The sequence below is a fragment of the Megascapheus bottae genome, chromosome 8 (assembly GCF_031878675.1).
Source record: "Megascapheus bottae isolate mThoBot1 chromosome 8, mThoBot2.hap1, whole genome shotgun sequence".
Taxonomy (NCBI): Eukaryota; Metazoa; Chordata; class Mammalia; order Rodentia; family Geomyidae; genus Megascapheus; species Megascapheus bottae.
This window is the reverse complement of record NC_143516.1, coordinates 39,074,032-39,093,298: the sequence shown is the minus strand read 5'-3', so window position 1 is coordinate 39,093,298 and position 19,267 is coordinate 39,074,032. Positions and strand designations below refer to the sequence as shown.

At 41.5% G+C, this 19,267-nt stretch overlaps 1 protein-coding gene across 2 annotated transcripts in view; it reads left to right on the top strand.

Moving 5' to 3' along the window:
* The first annotated feature begins 722 nt into the window (after positions 1–722).
* The window catches only part of Armc2 (armadillo repeat containing 2), a 98,193-nt gene continuing 79,648 nt past the window's right edge, over positions 723–19,267 (top strand). The window contains exons 1-5 of one of the 2 annotated variants that reach the window (XM_090338325.1): positions 723–813; positions 3,384–3,644; positions 7,658–7,730; positions 13,135–13,300; positions 16,891–17,098. In XM_090338325.1, coding sequence (XP_090194451.1) covers positions 3,427–3,644; positions 7,658–7,730; positions 13,135–13,300; positions 16,891–17,098 — 665 coding nt within the window. In that variant the 5' untranslated portion in view covers positions 723–813; positions 3,384–3,426. Of the gene's footprint in view, positions 814–3,383; positions 3,645–7,657; positions 7,731–13,134; positions 13,301–16,890; positions 17,099–19,267 lie in introns of those variants that run through there. The other variant, XM_090338326.1, reaches the window with a different exon arrangement.

Sequence of the window (19,267 nt, the reverse complement as noted above, 5' to 3'; positions counted from 1 at the left end):
ACAGGCTTAATAACAGCCAGCATGCATCGATTGCCACGGTACACAGCGCTTCGCGTGTATTTTCTCATTCCAGCTGCGTAACCCGCCACTTTACCTGAGAGGAAACCGAGGGTCTGAGGATACCGAGAGGCTTAATTGCAACCAGTCAAGTCTGTCCTCGGAGCCCTACTCTGTTGTCCTACAAGTTGTTGGATCGAGGTCCGGGGAATCTAGCGGGGGATTCATTTGAAAGACTCAACTGAGAGCGCTAAACTTTCACTCCCGCACCTGCGCCTCCCGCCCCGCCCCGCCTGGCCCCGCCCCTCCCCGCCCCGCCCCGCCCCGTCTTGACACCTCTACGCATGCGTTGGGCTGTGGGGACTGGCGCAGGCCCAGTGGCGGAGGGGTTGTGGGTGGGTGGGGTACCGGCGCCCCGCCCGCCCCGCCCGCCCCGCCCGCCCCGCCCGCCCCGCCCCTCCGCACCTGTTCCATCCCTGCTGGTGCTCGCTGCTCGGTGAAAGCCGAAGATGAGCTGATCTCGTCAGGTGTCTCCGTCCCCGGCGCTCGTCACAGGTGCTCGGGGTCAGGTTGGGACCCCTCTCCTTGTCCCTACTCCCAGACTGGTTCCCCGGGACCCGGCCTCACTCTGCGGGCTGGGGCGCTCCTGGAGGTGGTTTGTGTACGTTACCATGGCGACTGCGCCCAGCGGGGCAGAGCCAGAGAGCCGCGGGGTGGAGGGCGAGTGGGTTAGGATGCTGGGGCGCTCGGCCCGGGCCTGGATCCCCGGAGGAGCGGCCGTCGTCCGGAGTGAGGGGGCCACGGTCCGCGCGGGAGGTGAGGCGACCCCGCGGGTTCCCCTGTGCTTGTCCTGTGGTGCGGGGAGCGGGGCCGAGCGGGGCCCCCACCCGCTGTCGGGCTCCGGCCCGAGCCGCGTGCCTGGTGTTTAATAGTTCCGCGGGGTCTGCTCCGCCAGGCGACCTGGGTCACACGTCGGGGCCTGGCTCTTCTAGGCCGCTGGTAGACCCGCAATAAAGCGTGCCATACACGAACATACATCATCTGTGTCTATCTTACCACAGCAGGTCTTCCTCCCCACCCTGCCTCGACAGAGCAGCAAGCCTTACTTCTTTCCTATCCTGTTTTTATGAATCTATAGGATTCTGATTCCTGGTCGACGTTAATTTGGCATAGCTGATATTCAAACACTTAATACGAGGGTCACTGATTTCCGAAAGGAAAACACTTCTATTTAAAATTTAAAACTTGCAAAATGCACGAAACACTTAACATGTCATTATCTTCTACTGTTTCTCGTTTCTTAAACCCACTTTGCATGCATGGGAGAAATTTTCCTGCATCCTTTATCAGCTATCACCTGGGCAGTGGTTATTAATGTTTTTCTAAGGGCCAGACACCATGCTAAAGCATTCCGGTTGAACCATTTTGTTTAACTCTCAAAACAGATCTTGAGAGACTGTTATTATTACTGTCCATGTTTGACAGAAGAGGAAACAGGTTCAAGGTCTTGCTCAAGGTCACAGAGCTACAAGTGTCACAGGGCTTAACTTTTAATGCAGCATGAAAGCCAGTTAGCGCAGCCTGTTTATGTGCTCACATTAATGCCAAAGAAATTCAGTCATGGACAAGGTCTGAGAATTTTGTTCGCCAGGACAAGTGTACAATGCCAGCCTTTTCCCATCATACACCCTCATAGCTCAATGTTGCATTCAGCAAAGAATCTCATTCAGGTGACTTTAGCAGCAAAGGAAAAGGCAAATGTTTTATTGTTATTTGTTTTTTTTGTGCTGGTCCTAAGTTTGAACTCAGAGTTGGGCACTGTCCCTGAGCTTTTTGTTGTTGTTGTTCCTCAAAGTTAGCACTCTACCACTAGAGCCCAAGCTCACCTTCTGGCTTTTTGAAAGTTAATTGGAGACAAGTCTCTCATAGACTTTCTTGTCTGGACTTACTTTGAACCTCGGCCTCTTGCGTAGCTAGGATTATAGGTGTCCACACCAGGTGATTGTTGTTCTTTATTAGGTATAAAACTCAGGAAATGATGGCTGAACTTGCCCAAAAGTAGGAAGAAAAAAATACCCTTCAGCTTTACATTTTCTCCTGTGGGGGAAGTCCTTCCCTTAGCAGTCCCACTATTTACACTAATTTAGTGTATTAAATTTATATCAATTAGGATGAAGTTTTTAAAAAATCTGATCCATGGTTGGAGATGCAGCTCAGTAGTAGATTATTTGCCTGGCATGTGCAAGGCCCTGGGTTTGAGTCTTAGAATCACAAAGCAAAAGCAAAGCAGAAATCTGGACTATTTCCAAGTTAGTCTGGTGATCGTAGACTACAATAGTCCTTGAAACCTGCCCTTTACACATGACTTCAGGCTGAGGAAAATGGATGGTCAAAGGAGTATTTGCTATTGTGACTTGGTATTCATTCAACTAGCACATGATCATAAAATGAAGATGATTGGATCAATTCATTCAAAAATATGGACAACTCAGATGACTAGGAAGGGGTCGGGTTAGGAAAACGGGGGCAAAAACATTAGAAGGGGTTTCAGTGTGCGAGAATTAATTCATCTACTACCTGCTGAATCTAACGTAACCCCTCTATACATTATCTCAACAATAAAATAAAAAATTCAGAAAAATATGGACAACTATGGAACTGGACCACTCAGAGGTTTGCTGTAAAGATAAATGTAATTTGAAAGTAGGCCCTATCTGTCTAAAACATGCCTTACACTAGCATGTTTTGAGCAGGACAATGGGAAAGAAAAAGAAAATTTAATTAAAAGTTTCAACAGACCCCATCCGTGTTTTCTTGTCGTTGAAGACTATGAGATGAGAGCTGGGAGCATAGGTAGAGTACTTGCCCAGCATATATGAGACCCTGGATTTGATTGTTGTCTGTATATATCTTTCTCTCAATGGCATATTGGCATAACTGTACAGCCCATCATTTTGAAAGCTGCACTCATATTTGCCCTATATCTGCTCATCTTGTTAAAATTGCTCATGATGTTTTCAAGCTTGCTATAGAGGAATGGTTTGGTATACATATATAGGCTTCAGCACTCCTTTCTAAACTATTGAGTAAAAACAGTTGGTGTTAGCTAGGTACAGGTGGCTCATGGCTGTAAGCTATTCAGGAGGCTGTGATTTGAGGTTCCCAATTCAAATTCATCCCAGGCAGGTAAGTTCATGAGACTCTTATCTCTTTATTTCTTACTAGCCAGTGGAGATGTGGCTCAAGTAGTAGCATGCCATCCATTAGCAAAAAACTAACAGATAGTGCCTAGTCCTTGAGTTCAAGCTCCACTATTGGCGCGCACACACACACACACACACACACACACACACGCACACAAACTAACAGTTGGTGTTTACTTGTAGGCTTTCGTGTCTAGCTGAAGAACATTTTACTTTAAAAGGAAAGATGCTATCTTCAAGTGATAAAAAGTTAGAAAAACTGGATCCATTTTATCGACCTTCAGTGACCAAGCAGAAGACCAGTGCAGAAATTATAAGTGAGGCTCGAAATGCATTAAGAACTTTGAAAACCCAACGACCATTTACACCTCAGGAAGACCAGAGGAAACTATTCGGACCTTCCTCATCAAGAACACAAGAAAACAGACCCCCTTCCTCCTTCAGGTACAGACATTTCCCTTTTGTATACTCTCGGGTGTTCCAGCCACCAGATTACATTTCCACTTCATTCTACTCTATTTTAGCCCTCCTTTCTCCAAGCACTGATCTCTTCACTGTCTCTGTACTTCTGTCTATTTGTCTATTGGATGTCGTATAGTAGGAGTCATGTAATCTTTTCAGATTGGCTTCTTTCATTGAGTAACATGCATTTAAGCTTCCACCATGGTTTTCCATAGCCCCATAGCTCGATTCATTAAAGCACTTGCATTTACCCACTGAAGAATACTTGAATTGTTTTCAAGTTTGAGCAGCTACATAGACACTCAGCATATACATGAACACTATAAACAATCATGAACACAGTTTTAGGCAGGTAGAAGTTTTCTGCTCTTTTGGATAACTACCAAGGAGCATGCTTTCTAGGTCATGTGGTTTAAGAAAAATCCAAACTGTCTTCCAAAGTGACCTCTCGGGGCAATGAGCGGGAGTTCCTTTCCCTCTGCATCCTCTCATTCATGCTTGGCATTGTCTCTTGCTCTAATCTGAACTTCCCTGAAGGTATGTGGTTTGGAGTGTCTTTACCTTTTTTTTTTTTTGCCAGTCCCGGGGCTTGAACTCAGGGCCTGAGTGCTGTCCTTAGGTTTTCTCAAGGCTAGAGCTCTACCACTTGTGCCACAGCACTGTTTTTGTTTTTTTTCTATGTATGTGGAACCGACAACATTTTTTTTAAAAATGTCTTCAGTCAGGCGTATGTGAAGGTCTGCTTTTTTAAATTGGGTTGTTTTCTTGTGGTTGAGTATCAAGAATTTTTAAGTATTTTGGATAATAATCTTTTATCCAATATGTTATGGAAATATTTCCTATTTGACCATGGTTTTTCTATCTGCTCTTTTACTATTGTTGTTTTGGTGGTTGTTTTTACGTACAGAGAAGACACTTGTAATTTTAATGAAGTTAAGCTTAGCATTCTTTCATGGATCATGCCTTTCATGCTGAATATGAGAGTCATGCCTTATCCAAATGTAAGGTCATCTAGACTTTCTTTTGTCAGAATTTGTAGTTTTCACTCTTACATTTAGATCTGTGATTGAATTTGAGCTACTTTGTATAAAGCATGTCATGACTGTTAAGTTCCTCCCTCATTTTTTTTTGCATCTATACAGTTGTCTGAGCAGCGTTTATTGTAAAATTCATCTTTTTTTTCTTTGGTCATTCATGGGGGCTTGAACTCTGGGCCTGGGCATTGCCTCTGAGCTCTTCAGCTCAGGGCTAGGGCTCTGCCACTTGAGCCACAGCGCCACTTCTGTTTTTCTGGAGGTTAATTGGAGAAAACGGTCTCATGGACTTCTGTGCCAGACTGGCTTTAAACTGTGATCCTTAGAGCTCAACCTCCTGAGCTAGGATTACAGGTGTGAGCCATCAGCGCCCTGCAAAGTCCATCTTTTTGCATTGCACAGTCCCTGACTTTGTCAATTATGAGATTTTCTTTAACTTTCCAATAATGTGCAAATGATATTTGTTCCGTAGGAATTGGACTGTGAATTTTGAAGTTTGATCTTTTTTTCTGAGCAAGCAATCAGCACTGGTAGACTATAACTTCTACTCAGCCACAGGATCATGAGAGCAAATAACTGGCTTGCTGAATGATGGTCTAAGTTGCTTACATAGATTAAGTGCATTTTTAAGTTACAGTAGGTTTGTTGGCACATAACTCCACTGTGAGTCAAGAAAGATCTGTCTTTCCTCCTCTGTCAAAGATGGGGACTTTTATGTGTCTGTCTGGGCTCTGTTCTATTGATCTGTTTCTTACCAGAACCATGCTGCCTGCTTACTATATCATTATAGTTGCTTTCTTCTTTTTTTTAGTATAGGCAATTCTTCCTCCCAAATATTATATTGGGTATTCTGGATCTTATATGACCATAGTAACTTTAGAATCAATTTATTGATATCAACAAAATAACTTGTCAAAATTTTGATTGAGGAAGTGGCACTGTGGCTCAAGGGGTAGGGCTGAAGCCTTGAGCTGAAGAGCTTAGGGGCAGTGTCCAGGCCCAGAGTTCAAGCCCCACGACCACCAACAACAAAAATTGATTGAGATTGCATTGGATCTATACATCAAGTAGGAATAATTGCTATTTTGACACTATTGAGTGTTCCTCCATGAAAATGGAATGTCTCTCCATTTATTTAGCTTTCCTTTGTTTTTTTTCTGTTGGATCATAAATTTTCCTTATAGATTCATAACTGAATGTTTATTTTTATAGGAATAGCTAATTTAAACACTGTTGTGTTTTCCTTTCAGTTTCTACTGTTTATTACAGATGTATAGGGGACTCACTGACTTTTTGTATTAATCTTCTGTCCTTTAACCTGGTATAATCTGTTATTCATTCCAGGAGTTTTTTAGTTTTGTTTATGTCCATTCTTTAGGGTTTTTGCACATAGAAGATCAGATCATTTGCAAAGATGCTTTACATTCTTTTTTCTTTGTACCACAACCAGTGGCAGTTTTATTTCTTCTCATTCTTAATCTATATACCTTTTATTACTTTTGCATGTCTTAGTATACCTAGTATGATGTTAAAAACCAGTAATGGGAAGGGACAGCCTTGCCTTGTTCTTCATCTTAGTGGGTAAAGTTTAAGTTTTTCATCCTAAAGGATGATGTTAGCTGTAGGATTTTTGTAGATATTCTTTTTGAAGTTGAAGAGTTTCACTGTAGCCCTAGTTTACTTAGAGTTTTTGTCAGGAATGGGTATTGGGACAAAGACTCATATTTTTCCTTTGTATCATGTATTGATAGGATCATATGATTTTTCTTTTTTAAAAAAGTATTTTGCCAGTCATGGGACTTAAGGCGAGGCACTTTGAACCACAGTGCCACTTCTGGTTTTCTAATGGTTAATTGGAGCTAAGAGTCTCATAGACTTTCCTGCTTGGACTGGATTTGATCCTCAATCCTCACATCACTAGCTAGCATCACTTAGGCATGAGCCACTGGCAGCTTGTTAAGATTTTTCTTCTTTAGTCTGTTGGTATGACAGATTGTTCTAATTGATTTTCAAGGTAGTTGAGAGGGTGGCTCTTTTTAAGGTAATTATTTATTTGTTTTTTTGTTTTGTTTTGTTTTGTTTTGTTTGCCAGTTGTGGGCTTGAACTCAGGGCCTGAGCACTGTCTTTGGACTTTTCTCAAGGCTAAAGCTCTACCCTTGAGCCACCGCACCACTTCCAGCTTTTTTCTATGTATGTGGTGCTGAGGAATTGAACCCAGGTCTTCGTGCATGCTAGGCAAGCACTCTATCACTAGGCCAACCTCCCGGCCCTATTTATTTGTGCTTTTTATTTTACTTTATTTTATTTTTTGCTGGTCCTGGGCCATGAAATCATTGTGTGGGCACTGTCCCTGAGATTTTTCAAGGCCAGCACTCTACCCCTTGGGCCACAACACTACTTCTGGCTTTTTCTGTATATGTGGTACCAAGGAATTAAACCCATGGCTTTGTGCATGTTAGGCAAACACTGTAGCACTAGGCCAAACTAGTTGATTTATTGACATCAACTTGTTGTTGTAAGAGGGGGCTTTAGTTGAACAAGTTCATTTATGTAACATTTCTTGAACATTTCTTGATCATAGCCACCATTCCACAATAGTTACTTTTATACATTGGACTTTTGTTCAAGATTCCTAAAGATAATTCCAGTCCTTGAGTTTCAACATTTACTTTAGAATAAAATGTTTACTAGTGATTGTTCCACCAACTTTATAAAATGCTATGAACAAAGCTTTTGAAAAAGTAATCACTGTATCCACTTCATTATTCAATCTATTTGGGTAATAAAAAGAGCTGTCAGTAAAACATCTTAGGTATTGTAACATTTTTCAATTGCTTTTTCTTCCTATGGTTTATGTATTGAATACTCTCCTTGCTTTTCAACTAGAGTTTACTAACATATATTAGAAAGAAAAGAGAGAAACTATCCCAAGCTAATAACTTCCCTGTCTCTCATGCTAGCCTTCATGCATCCAGTTTTGAGTTACCCGACTCCAGGCCTATCTCAGGTGCTCGCCTCATGCCATTGGAGCTGGTGAGTACCCCGTGTCCCCACCACTGTTGTGAAGTGACTTCCCAGAACACTGGCAGTTGGCACAGAGAAGTGCATAGGAAAAGATCACATAGGCCTAAATGTAGTAACAATTTAATATGAAAGCAGATTCTCTTTTCAAATATGATGGCTAATCACTAGTGAAACAGTTCTATCACTTAGCTGTAGCTTGATAATAATTATTTTGCATGTGCTAGTCCTGGGGCTTTAAATCAGGGTCTGGGCACTGTCTGTGAACTTTTTTTTTTTTTTCCAGTCCTGGGCTTGAGCTCAGGGCTTGAGCACTGTCCTTGGACTTTCTCAAGGCTAGCACTTTACCACTTGAGCCTCAGCACCACTTCCGGCTTTTTGCTACGTATGTGGGGTACCGAGGAATCGAACCCGGGTCTTCATGCATGCTAGGCAAGCACTCTACCACTAGGCCAAACTTCTGGCCCCCTGTCTGTGAACTTTTGTACTCAAGGCTAGTGTTCTACCACTTGAGCCAAAATTCCATTTCCAGTGTTGTGGTGATTAGAGATCAGAGTCTCAAGCTGGCTTTGAACCGTGATCCTCAGGCATGACCCAGCTGATAAAGAATTTTAAAGTCATTTGGTAAATATATAATTCACAATATTTTGTTTCTTAGGCAGCTCTATACACATTATTTTCTTTTTAACAGTTACATATTATGCATAAAATTTTTGAAAATTGTACATATACTTTAAGAAAGAGAGAGAAAGAAAGAGAGAGAGAAAGAGAGAAAGTCAGAGAGAGAGAGGAAGTGTATGTGTGAGTGTGTGTGTCCAGGTTTTTAAATACCACATTGTCTTGCTATTCTTTGATTTTTGAGCTAGACAAATTATCTTTACTAAAGACAATGACAATACTGCTCTTGTCTGTCCTCTCATTTCCTGTCACAACACATTTACCTTTCTTTATCTCAACTGCTGTCTTCCCAATATAAAAGGATCCCTACTGGTTATATCAGTTTTCTTGGGCAGTGATTATGTAAATCCTGTTCATAGCTGACCTTTGAATTAATGGTAACTAATTGTGCTTCTCTCTTTTTTTTTCTTATCTTCCCCACTGGTTTTTTCTTATGGTGTTAACCTTGTTTTGCTTTTGCGGTTTTCAGTCATAAATCTAAGTTGCCTTTGTTTGTTCAAGTGCAATAGGTGTTCTATGATTTTACCTCATTTGGAAGCTCTACAAATCCAAGCCAAACACTTGCCCTGGTCACCCTTCACCATCATCTCAGGAGGCAGCTTCAGCCCCTCTATGGCTTCTTCCTGTTTCCTGTATCTTAGGTCCTTTTCTTTCTTGATTCATACAGGTTTCAGTGGAACCTTCTCTCCCATAGCTTTTTGAGAAAGTATGTATGGGAAAGGTGATTATTCTTGTTTCTATTTCTCTGCTTTATTAACTGGCATTCAAATCTAGATACATAAAACTAGTTGTTCTCTTGTCTGTTGGATAAAGTTGACAGAAATGTGATCATGAGGATAACTGGGAAAACTGTATTTTATCTTTACCACCATCACATCAGTGCGCTTGTTTCCTAAACTTACCAAGCCCAGTTATTTAAGCTCCAAAGATTTTTAGCCAACTCTTTTACAGAAAAGACGCAGACCATGAAAAGGCAACTTGATGCAATTACAAAGTAAACACTGAGAAATTAGCATTCAGAAAGAAAATGGAGTCTACAACACCATGTGTGAGACGGTTTGTAACCCTTGACCCTACTCTCACCCAACTACTGCCTCCTCAGAGTACCTACCCTGCTGACCATGGTTGTCATCTTGTCATTGTTGTTGACGTTGTCTCCTCCTCCTCCTCCTCCTCCTCCTCCTCCTCCTCCTCCTCCTCCTCCTCCTCCTCCTCCTTCTCCTCCTCCCCTTCCTTTCTTCATTTCTGTTTCTGAAGTGTGTGGTAACTGGACAGTATCAAGTCACATGCTTCTGGTGATGGGGATCCAGGAATTTGTGGTGATAGAAATGCACACAGAACTGCCACCTCCAGCAGATCAGGGATTTAAGAGAATTTTTTGTGGATGTGGTCTTGGGACTAGAACTAAGGGTGTGGTGTTGTCTCTGAGTTTTTTTTCTGCTCAAGGCTAGCATTCTTCCACTTGAACCACAGCTTCACTCCTAGCTTTTTGGTGGTTCATTGGAGATGACTCTCTCTCATGGATTTACCTGCCTGAGCTGGCTTCAAACCTCGACCCTCAGATCTCAGCCTCTTGAGTAGTTAGAATTATAGGTGAGTTCCTGGTGCCTGGCTGGGCTCAGGAGAATTTTTAATTTTTGACTTCTAAGAGGTTTTTTACTCTGTTATATGTGTATATATGCTATGCCTCATAATTTATATCACTATCAACTTTCTGAGTGGGATGTTACCCATTGCTTTCCTGCCTTTAGGTAGAGTTAGGGTAATTCTGCCTTTGTCTTGGATCTGAAAAATCAAAGGCCAAGATTAGTAAAGGTTCAGGCTATACGATGAATCAACACCAGCTGAATTCCTTAATTGAACTATGAATTGCATCTTCCTTGACTAGTATGTTATATTAAAATGGTATATGTGTCTTCAATGAAGCTGGAGTTTCATTGGCCAGATCAGATCCTAAAATTTGACCTTCCCAGTATAGTTGATTTTACTTAAGCCACTGGTTGAGTGTGAAGGAAAACCCTGTGAGGGGAGATTCTCAAGTGAAGATTAGTAATTTATAACAGTATCTGATTTCTAAAATTATTTGAGTTTCCTAAGGAAAAAAATGTCTCACAAAATTTTAACAGAGCATGGTGTTAACATATACAGAATCCCAGCTACTCAGCAGGCAGAGACAGTAAAATCCTGAAACTGAGGGCAGCCCAGGCTAAGTTAGGGATATTATCTCAGAAATAAAATATAAAAGGGTAGGGCTTAGTGCATGGCTCAAGGGGTAGACAAGCATATACAAGACCCTGGGTTCAATCCCCAGTGAGATATATAAGATCCACACAGCCACACAGACACATACACATTTGCAGACTTGTCTAGTAATTTTCTCTTGAGGAAATAAAAGTATCTTGCATGTATTACTTTATAGTCTAGTCTAGTGAGATACATGTTCAAATGAGGTAGGCAATTTTTTAAATGTTAGTAGTAAAGTGGGATTAAATTAGTACTTTTGCACCAAGTAAATAATGCCTTTGGTCAAGGAACAGTTATGATACTATTTTGCCCACCAGAGATAATTTGGTTACTGTCTTTTGGGGAAAAATAATCCTCCAGATCATATTTTTCCTTTTAATAAGTGATTTACTACTAAAAATATGTATAACTTTAAGTATCTGTAAAATAGAATATTTGCTTTATTGGCATTGTTATTATGTGGCAGACTTCGTAAACTTGGTTTATTTTAGACACCTGCTTTGTTAGTCAGCTATACATTGCTGTGGCACACAAAATACTTGAGCAATACAACTTACAGGAGAGATGAGGATTTGTGTGGGCTCAAAGTTGCAGAGATTTACATGCACAGTTACAGGCTCTGTGACTTCTAAGCCAGTGGTGTAGAAGAACATCATATTAGCAACTCATAGTGGAATAAGGTGTCTCAGGTCCTGTGAGACTGGGAGGCAGAGTGCCTGAGCTAGCGGGGTCCTTCTTTTCCTTGCTTATAGTCCATCAGGCTCCAGCTTACAGGGACTGTGCTGCTCACATTTGAGACAGGTCAGCTCCTTTAATGAGGCCCCTCTGGAAACAGCTTCCCTGATATGCCTAGAGGTGTGTTTTACTAATCTAATCTCCTAGACCTTCTCAGTCCCATTAATGAAGAGGGCTCATCACAGCTGTAGAGTAAGTCTTTTTTGTTTGTTTTGTTTTGTTTTGTTTTGTTTTTTGCCAGTCCTGGGCTTGAGCTCAGGGGCTGAGCACTGTCCTTGGGCTTTCTCAAGGCTAGAGCTCTACCACTTGAGCCTCAGTACCACTTCCAGCATTTCTGTATGTATGTGGTACCAAGGAATTGAACCTGGGTCTTCGTGCATGCTAGGCAAGCACTCTAACCACTAGGCCAAACTCCCGGCCCTAGAGTAAGTCTTGAGGAAAGTTTATATTGGCCTTTAGTATTGAAGTTATTCCTATGAATTTTGTCTATCATAACTGTATAAAGTCCTTGCTTCCCTTTATGATAATACTTTGCTTTTCTAGTACCATTAGCTTCATGGACCAAGTTATAGTCTTATAACTGTTTTCCAACACAATGGAGAGACAACAAAGTAAAGCAATTGTGCCCTATGCAAATATGGCAGTATTTCTACAGACAAATCAATGTGATCTCCTTGAAGTCATGTTGGAGGCCAGGGTCTGGATCTTTGGGAATAGTTCAAAAGGACTGAGAACCAAATCTGAAAGGAACTAGCATTTACTGAGCTTCTATACAAGGATGGTTGTATATTTTTTAAAAGTAAGCAAGTGCTTATTGGTCATGCCTGTAATTCTATCTTCTTAGGTAGTATGCACCTGTTATCCTAGATATGGCAGGAAGTCTAAATAGAAGGATTGCAGTCCATCTGGCTAAGGCAAACAGGCCTATCTCAAACAGGCCATTTGCTTTGTCAGCATTATTATAAAGTGGCAAGCTTCTTAAATTTGATTTGATTTAGATACCTGCTATCTTAGTGAGATATCAATTTCTGTTTCATACAACCAGCATCCATCTGTCTTGTGAATTTTTGATCTATATGATGAAAAATTTCTAATATCATTTTAAAAAATTCTTCTTCGAAGGGAGGCATAGTGGTCCATACTTATAATCCTGCACTTGGGAGGCTTAAATAAGAAAATTGTGAGCTCAAGGCCAGGCTAGGCTGCAGAAAGAGACTTTGTCTCAAACAAACAGACAAGCAAATAGACACTAACTTTAATGGAATCTTCGATATGTAAAATTAACATTCACAGTTCACAGAAGTCTTGGTCAATCTGTATTTATATACATCTATATACATATTTTTCTGAACTAAATTGAACATGCTACAAAGCACGTTGACTATATTATAATTAATTTCACAGTCTCATAAAGCTCATGTCTGTTTGTAAGCCTGGATAATTTATGTCTTTCAAATACACTAAGCAGTATAGCAAAATGGTCTATTCAAATAATTGACAAAAAAATTAACAATACGGCCCATCTATATGGATAATCTCACGGTGTGCCAGGGGTTATGGAAGTCGCTTTAGGAACTCTAACTTAATGATGCCAGTTTACTTTGATGGCTAGTGAAATAGTAAACCCCGGGATTCAGGTTGATGCCAAGAGAAAAAAAAGCCCTGTCCCCTCTGAAAGCAGAAGGCCAGCTCCAGAGAAGCGAGTGAATCTTGAGATGCAGAAACTAATGCCAGCCTTTTTTTTTAATTCTCTTTTCAGAAACCCAAAGTTCCAACATCTTCCACCGCAGAGGAGGACCCCTACCTGCCCAAGCCCCCACTGGACCCTGCCAAGATTCGAAGAATAAGCAGTGCCCGGGCACGCTTGTTCAGGGCAGCCTCCCACGGGGCTCTTCTGCCAGACAGATCCCTCCCTCCAGCTGAGTGTAAGGCCATATCATGTCCTTTCAACCCTGGAGACAGGACAGAATTATTTCCAAAGGGTTGGTTCACATAGAGTAGAAAGGAATAATTTTTAGTGTTTGAAAAGTTGTTCATTTCAGAGCCAGTTGCCATTGACTCCTGCCTATAATCCTAGCTATTCAGAAGATTGAGATCTGAATATTGCAGCTCAAAGCCAGCGCAGGCAGGAAAGTTCATGAGACTCTTATCTCCAATTAGCTATCTAAAAAAAAAAAGCCAAAAGTGGAGCTGTGGCTCAAGTGGTAGAGCACTAGGCCTTGAACATAAAAGCAAGGACAACTCCCAGATCCTGAGATCAAGCCCCACGACTGGCATACTGGCATATCTGTGTGTGTGTGTGTGTGTGTGTGTGTGTGTGTGTGTGTGTGTACACATATGTACATGTGTGTGCACATGCATGGGTACGCACATACACAATTTCCACTAGAAATGAATGAGAATGATAAGATTCTTATCATGAACACTTATCTTCTGCTTTAATACCCTTCTAGTTCTTGAAACTGTGCAAGCGAAACACGAATGGGGTTTTTCCTCGTGCTGCAGCAGTGTTGTCTGAGCCGAGTCCATGGACTTCATGGCTGAGGACTGCCTCCCATGGGTGGAATTGCACACTGAGTTTTCCAACCTGCAGGGGAAGATCTGTTTGTAGGGGAAAAACAGCAGTTAGACACATTAGCATATTATCATTATTTTAAAAAATGAAGTGGAATCGAAGTAATGAAAAATATTAGGGTACACCATAAGAGTAACTACTGCTTCGAGGGACTTCACTCCAACTGTCAATGCGTGTTCAAGGTCAAATTCTAAATGGAAAAAAAAAACTATATGGGTCCAAAAAGTTGGAAAATGACTTTCCTGGGACCTGACAGAACTGAGCCTCTCAGTAGGGGTGGGTAGGAATACATCAAACAGTGACAGACATGGCTGAGGTGGTCTGCATGGGCATTAGCCACACTTACTGGACATGTAAGTGTTTCATTTTACCAGTTGCCAAGTTTAGTAACAAAGCCTAATAGAATAATCGAGATTCGGGACTTGTAAAAAAAAAAAAGCAGACTTGGTAACATCCAGTCCCAGTTTCACTGGAAGGATGGGAGCTGCACAATGCCCACCTCATATTCTGGGATATGACCTGCAGTCCACCTGTTCTGCAGCCCACCTTCTTCATTTCCTGTGTAGTTGCTGGTACATAGGCAAGGGAAAAAGGGAAGAGGAAGCATGGTTGAGTGTGTCACACTGTCATGCTGTAAACAAGGGAATTCTTAGGTAGTGTGGTGTTATGTCTATCTTAACAGTCTGGTATTGAGTACGCTCCTAGCCAGTGCCAGATACCATTATAGGCCAACAGTGTCTCCAACATTAGATTGTCTCTAATCTAGAAGCTCTTTGATGGCTGGGATGTCTGGTTCTCTCTAGGATCAGCACCTGGCACATGGTAGTGTTTAATAAATACGGAGTGAAAGAAATGCTAAAATAGCAGTAGACTAAAAATGGTTTGTAATCAAAACAGTATGTGTGCTTAGTAATTTAGTAGTACAGTTGTTTATGGTGGTGTGGTTATAGGGAGAGAGCCCTAGACCAGAAGAGAAGGTACCAATAACAACAACAGCAACCACGCCTAACTATTTGTGTGTGTATGTGTGGGTGTGCCTGTGGATACACACATCTGTGTGCTGATACTAGGGCTTGCATTCAGGGCCTGGGTAATGTCCCTTAGCTTTTTCATTCAAGGTTAGCATTTTACCACCTGAGCCCTAGCCCTACTTCTGACTCTTTGTGTGTGTGTATGTGTGTAGTTAATTGGAGATAAAAAGTCTCACAGACTTTTCTGCCCAGGCTGTCTTTGAACCATAATCCTCAGATCTCAGCCTCCTGAGTACCTAGGTTACAGGCACAAACCACTGACACCCAGCTAAGCTACATCATTTAATCCTTACTTTATTCCCAAGAATGAGGCACAAGAGAAGGGATGGGCCACTGAAGAGGTAAGAGAAAAGTTAAGCCCACACCACAGAGTGGTGTTCAGACACCTGCTCCACTCCACAGCAGATGGGTTTGGAAGGCTGTGTTTGTTCTTCTGTGTAGGCCTGACTCTCTGTGCCTTTAGATGGGTCACTTAGTCCTTTGAGTTCTTAATTTTCTCATCATCAAAATAGGAGTTGGGCTCACTTTAGGTTTAGTGTTTAGTGTTTTGAAAGCAGAGAACTTGGTCAGAGTGCAGGAGGTGGTTTTGTTATTGTTAGCTTTTATGGGTTTGTTGGTTTCTAAATAAGTATAGAAAAGGAAACTTTGAGTCATTTTGGAAAACCTTGCAAAAGACTATTTTCCTATAGAAAGCTAATCTCACTCCCCCTAACCTCTGCTTTCTTGCTGTACTACAGATTTACTTTCTCTTCCCCTTTGACAGAATATTTTATGACAGCCTAGACAGGGTCCAATAGCTGCACAGAGATAATTTCGAATGTCAGTTAATAAGAAACTATTGTACTTTAAGTCTAAGACTGTGTTCTTAAACTCAGTATGCTTTGTTTCAGAAGCAGAAGGTCTTCTTGCAACTTTACCCTGATCTTCACTAGAAAGCTTTATAATGTCCTATTAGTGTTCTTCTAGGCCCCTCTACCTCTATCCTTTCCCTTCTCCTCTTATACTGCTTTCCTGCTGTGCCTTTCTCAGCCCAGTCACTCTTGCCTGATGGCTTCCATACTAACTGGTCCCCTGGCCTTTCCTCTCATAGTAGTGACATTTTGAGAAAAGTGTGCCTTTCTTGTCCTTCCAGGACCCCCATCACCCCTCTTCCTACTCTTCTTTACCCTTGTCCATTCTCTTTCCTATTTTTGCTTTCTTTGGTCATGCTTATTATGTTCTAACAGAGACTATAAATCTTATTTATTATGGTGTATTCTTGCTGCATTTTTAAAATTTTTTTGCCAGTTCTGGGCTTGAACTCAGGGCCTGAGCACTGCCCTTGGGCTTTCTCAAGGCTAGAGCTCTACCACTTGAGCCACAGCACCATGTCTGGCTTTTTCTGTGTATATGTGGTACCGAGGAATCGAACCCAGGTCTTCATGCATGCTAGGCAAGCACTTTAACCACTAGGCCAAACTCCCGGCTCCCTCTTGTTGCATTTTTACATCTATGAGGATGGACTGTTTATAAGGCACAGCATCTCTGTTTGGCCACTAATGCACCCGTGTCTAAGGAAGAGCTTGACATCAGGGAGGCACATGATAAATTATTTTAAGATGAAGTCATATGAGAAAAGATAGGGTTAGGGAACATAGAAATACATAGGTAGACTAAGTTCATACCCTAAATTCTAATGCTTTCCTTCAAGTAGACATGAAGACAATGGAGTGGAGATTCTATTCATTTTTAGGTGCAGAAGTGATGATTTAAACTTAACATTGTGACACAGTCTTGTGTTCAGGAGGTTTGGCCATAAAACTTAAGAAACAACTTTAAAATTATATAAATTATGATAGAAAATGATATTGGAAGGCAGTGATTCCCAAAATAAGAAATATTTTGAGACAATGTTTTCTTGTTATTACAGCAAAGAAGACAATACAATGCAAAGAAACGATTATGATGGGAGAGTCTCTGGTGAAAATCAATGGGATTTATCTAACAGAACCGAATGCCATTGACCACTTAAAAGGCCACCCACTCCAGCAAACTTATGGTGGAGGCTTCAGAGAAATCAAAGGGCAAGAAGTGTTCCAAGAAACGCCACCTTTACCATCTCATCTCAGAAGAGTAGGGTCAGTATACTTTGTATATAATTTTCTGGTAGAGTAACTAGGTCATTTATGAGTTTATTTTCCTTGTATGTATGTTCTGTTGGAGCAAATTTTAAATGAATGCATGACTAGGAGAGATTTCACAGCTGATAGATATTTGATCATTCCCTATATAATCTTCAAATACTATTTTATTCATAATTTTATTCAAAATACTGCTCCTTGGGGACAGTCAGAATAAGATTCAGTGAGGCTGTGGCAGCCATCCCCTGAAGGATGGCTGATCATTTTGTTTGTGTCTTGTTTGAGGCTCTTGTCTGGCCTGGAACCTCCCATTACACACTTGGGAATCTGTACATTTCAGCTATCTGTACCCCTCATGGCCTGAATGATTGGCAGCTGCTCACAGGCTTCCTCATGAAGTACCTTTCCTACAGCTGGAAGAGCTTAAAGAACAAACATTCTCTCTATGGGTTGCATGCATTCTTTCCCTGGTATCTTACTGAAAAGGCAGACTTGAAGACAGCAGAGAGGGCAGGCAGTTCCCAGTCTCCACTGGTAGTGATGTGAACATAAGCACAAGGTCTTGGACTGTACAGGATTTTTTCTAGGATTCTCCATTGGATCATCATGGACAAATGCCCGGTCCAAATTTGCTTAACAAAATTAAAAGCCATGGCCTATCATCATCATCATCATTATTATTTTTAAGATCAAGTACTTACGCTCTCACTTGAGATTTTGGGCCTGCCTTTGGCTCGGTCACATGTATATCCAAAAACGTTTCTCTGAAGTGATTGCTTGGCAGCTAGGTTAGCTGAGCTGACCTTGTGTGCTGACAGCCTACAGTGTCAACTCAGGGAATTTATATTAAGCAACCTCGAGGTCCTTGGGATGTCGCTTTGCATTCAGAACATTTTTTTTTAATGAAAGGGGGAAAAATGAAATGTCTTCCTTAAGTGGAAGAGAACAACTTCCAACTGGGACTCTGGGAGTTGAGCCCATCAAAGTAGCCTTTGCAGTCAAATCTTTTCCAGTGGGTGAGTAAGAATAGCTATGGAGCTCAGCCCTGAAACAGAGGGCAGGAGGACAAGCTGTGTTCTGTTCTATCCTGAAGTAAGAAAGAAAACATTTATTTTGCTGCATCCATCCTTACAATAATGAAAGCTGACGAGGAAAACCAGACAAGAGCTACTTAATTTGTTTATTTATTCTTGTAAAACTTCAGATGTTGCAGAATAGCCTGGTCCTGCCAGAGTTCGTGATGTCTTTCTCATTCAGGGACAACAGGGCCATTTGGTAGTTACATATTTTATGCCACTAACAGCAAAGAACAGGGTCCTTTTAGGGGATGGGACACTGTCTTTCCCGACAAAGGAAAGAGGAGGTATTGGTGGCAGCACTGCTGACTCTGCCTTTGTTTTGGAAGTGTGGCTTTCGTGTCACATAGCCGTGGTGTGAGCTGAGTCTGCAGCGCACCCCGGGAAGTTTAACTTTCAGTAACAAGCTTCCCCTCCTTTCATCTTTATGAGGAATTTTGTTGAAGGGATGCCAACAACAACAACCAAAAAGGAAAAAAAATAGTTTATGCAGTGGGATTAAAACAAACCAGAAAATGGAAACTCTTAGCAATTCTCCCTTCAGTACATTTGGGAATCAGTCAGGGACACTTGATAATTGTTTCTTGTAAACATTTAAATGAATAATTCCAAGAAATGATCACTGTTAGGCAGTGACGTATTCTCAGTGTTGATGTAAAAGCCCTCCTCTCAATTAACATTTAAAAAAAAAATCTGGAGACCCAAAGTGGAAAATAAGGCCTTTGGCATGAGCTGGGCTGGCAGAGAGAGGCGAGGATGAGGGACGAGAACTGTGGCAGGTGACCACAAGCTTGCTCTCAGTGTGGGGTCTGGTGGGCTTTCTTCATATTAAAACACTGGTACTTAAGGCATGGAATGGCTTAAAGTGTTACTTTATACCAGTTATGATGGGGAAAAGAGTTGCTAAGCAAATGAGACATTAGGGACCGTGAAACTTTCCAAAAGTTCTCTAGTGTATATGAGGCTTCCATCTTCAACCATGCGTCCACTGAGGAATCCATTTAAAGTTTGGAAGGCTGGTTTCTCAGAAGCACTTTACCATTTCTCACTCTGTATCACCCAGTGGAAAAGATAACACTGACATTAAGCA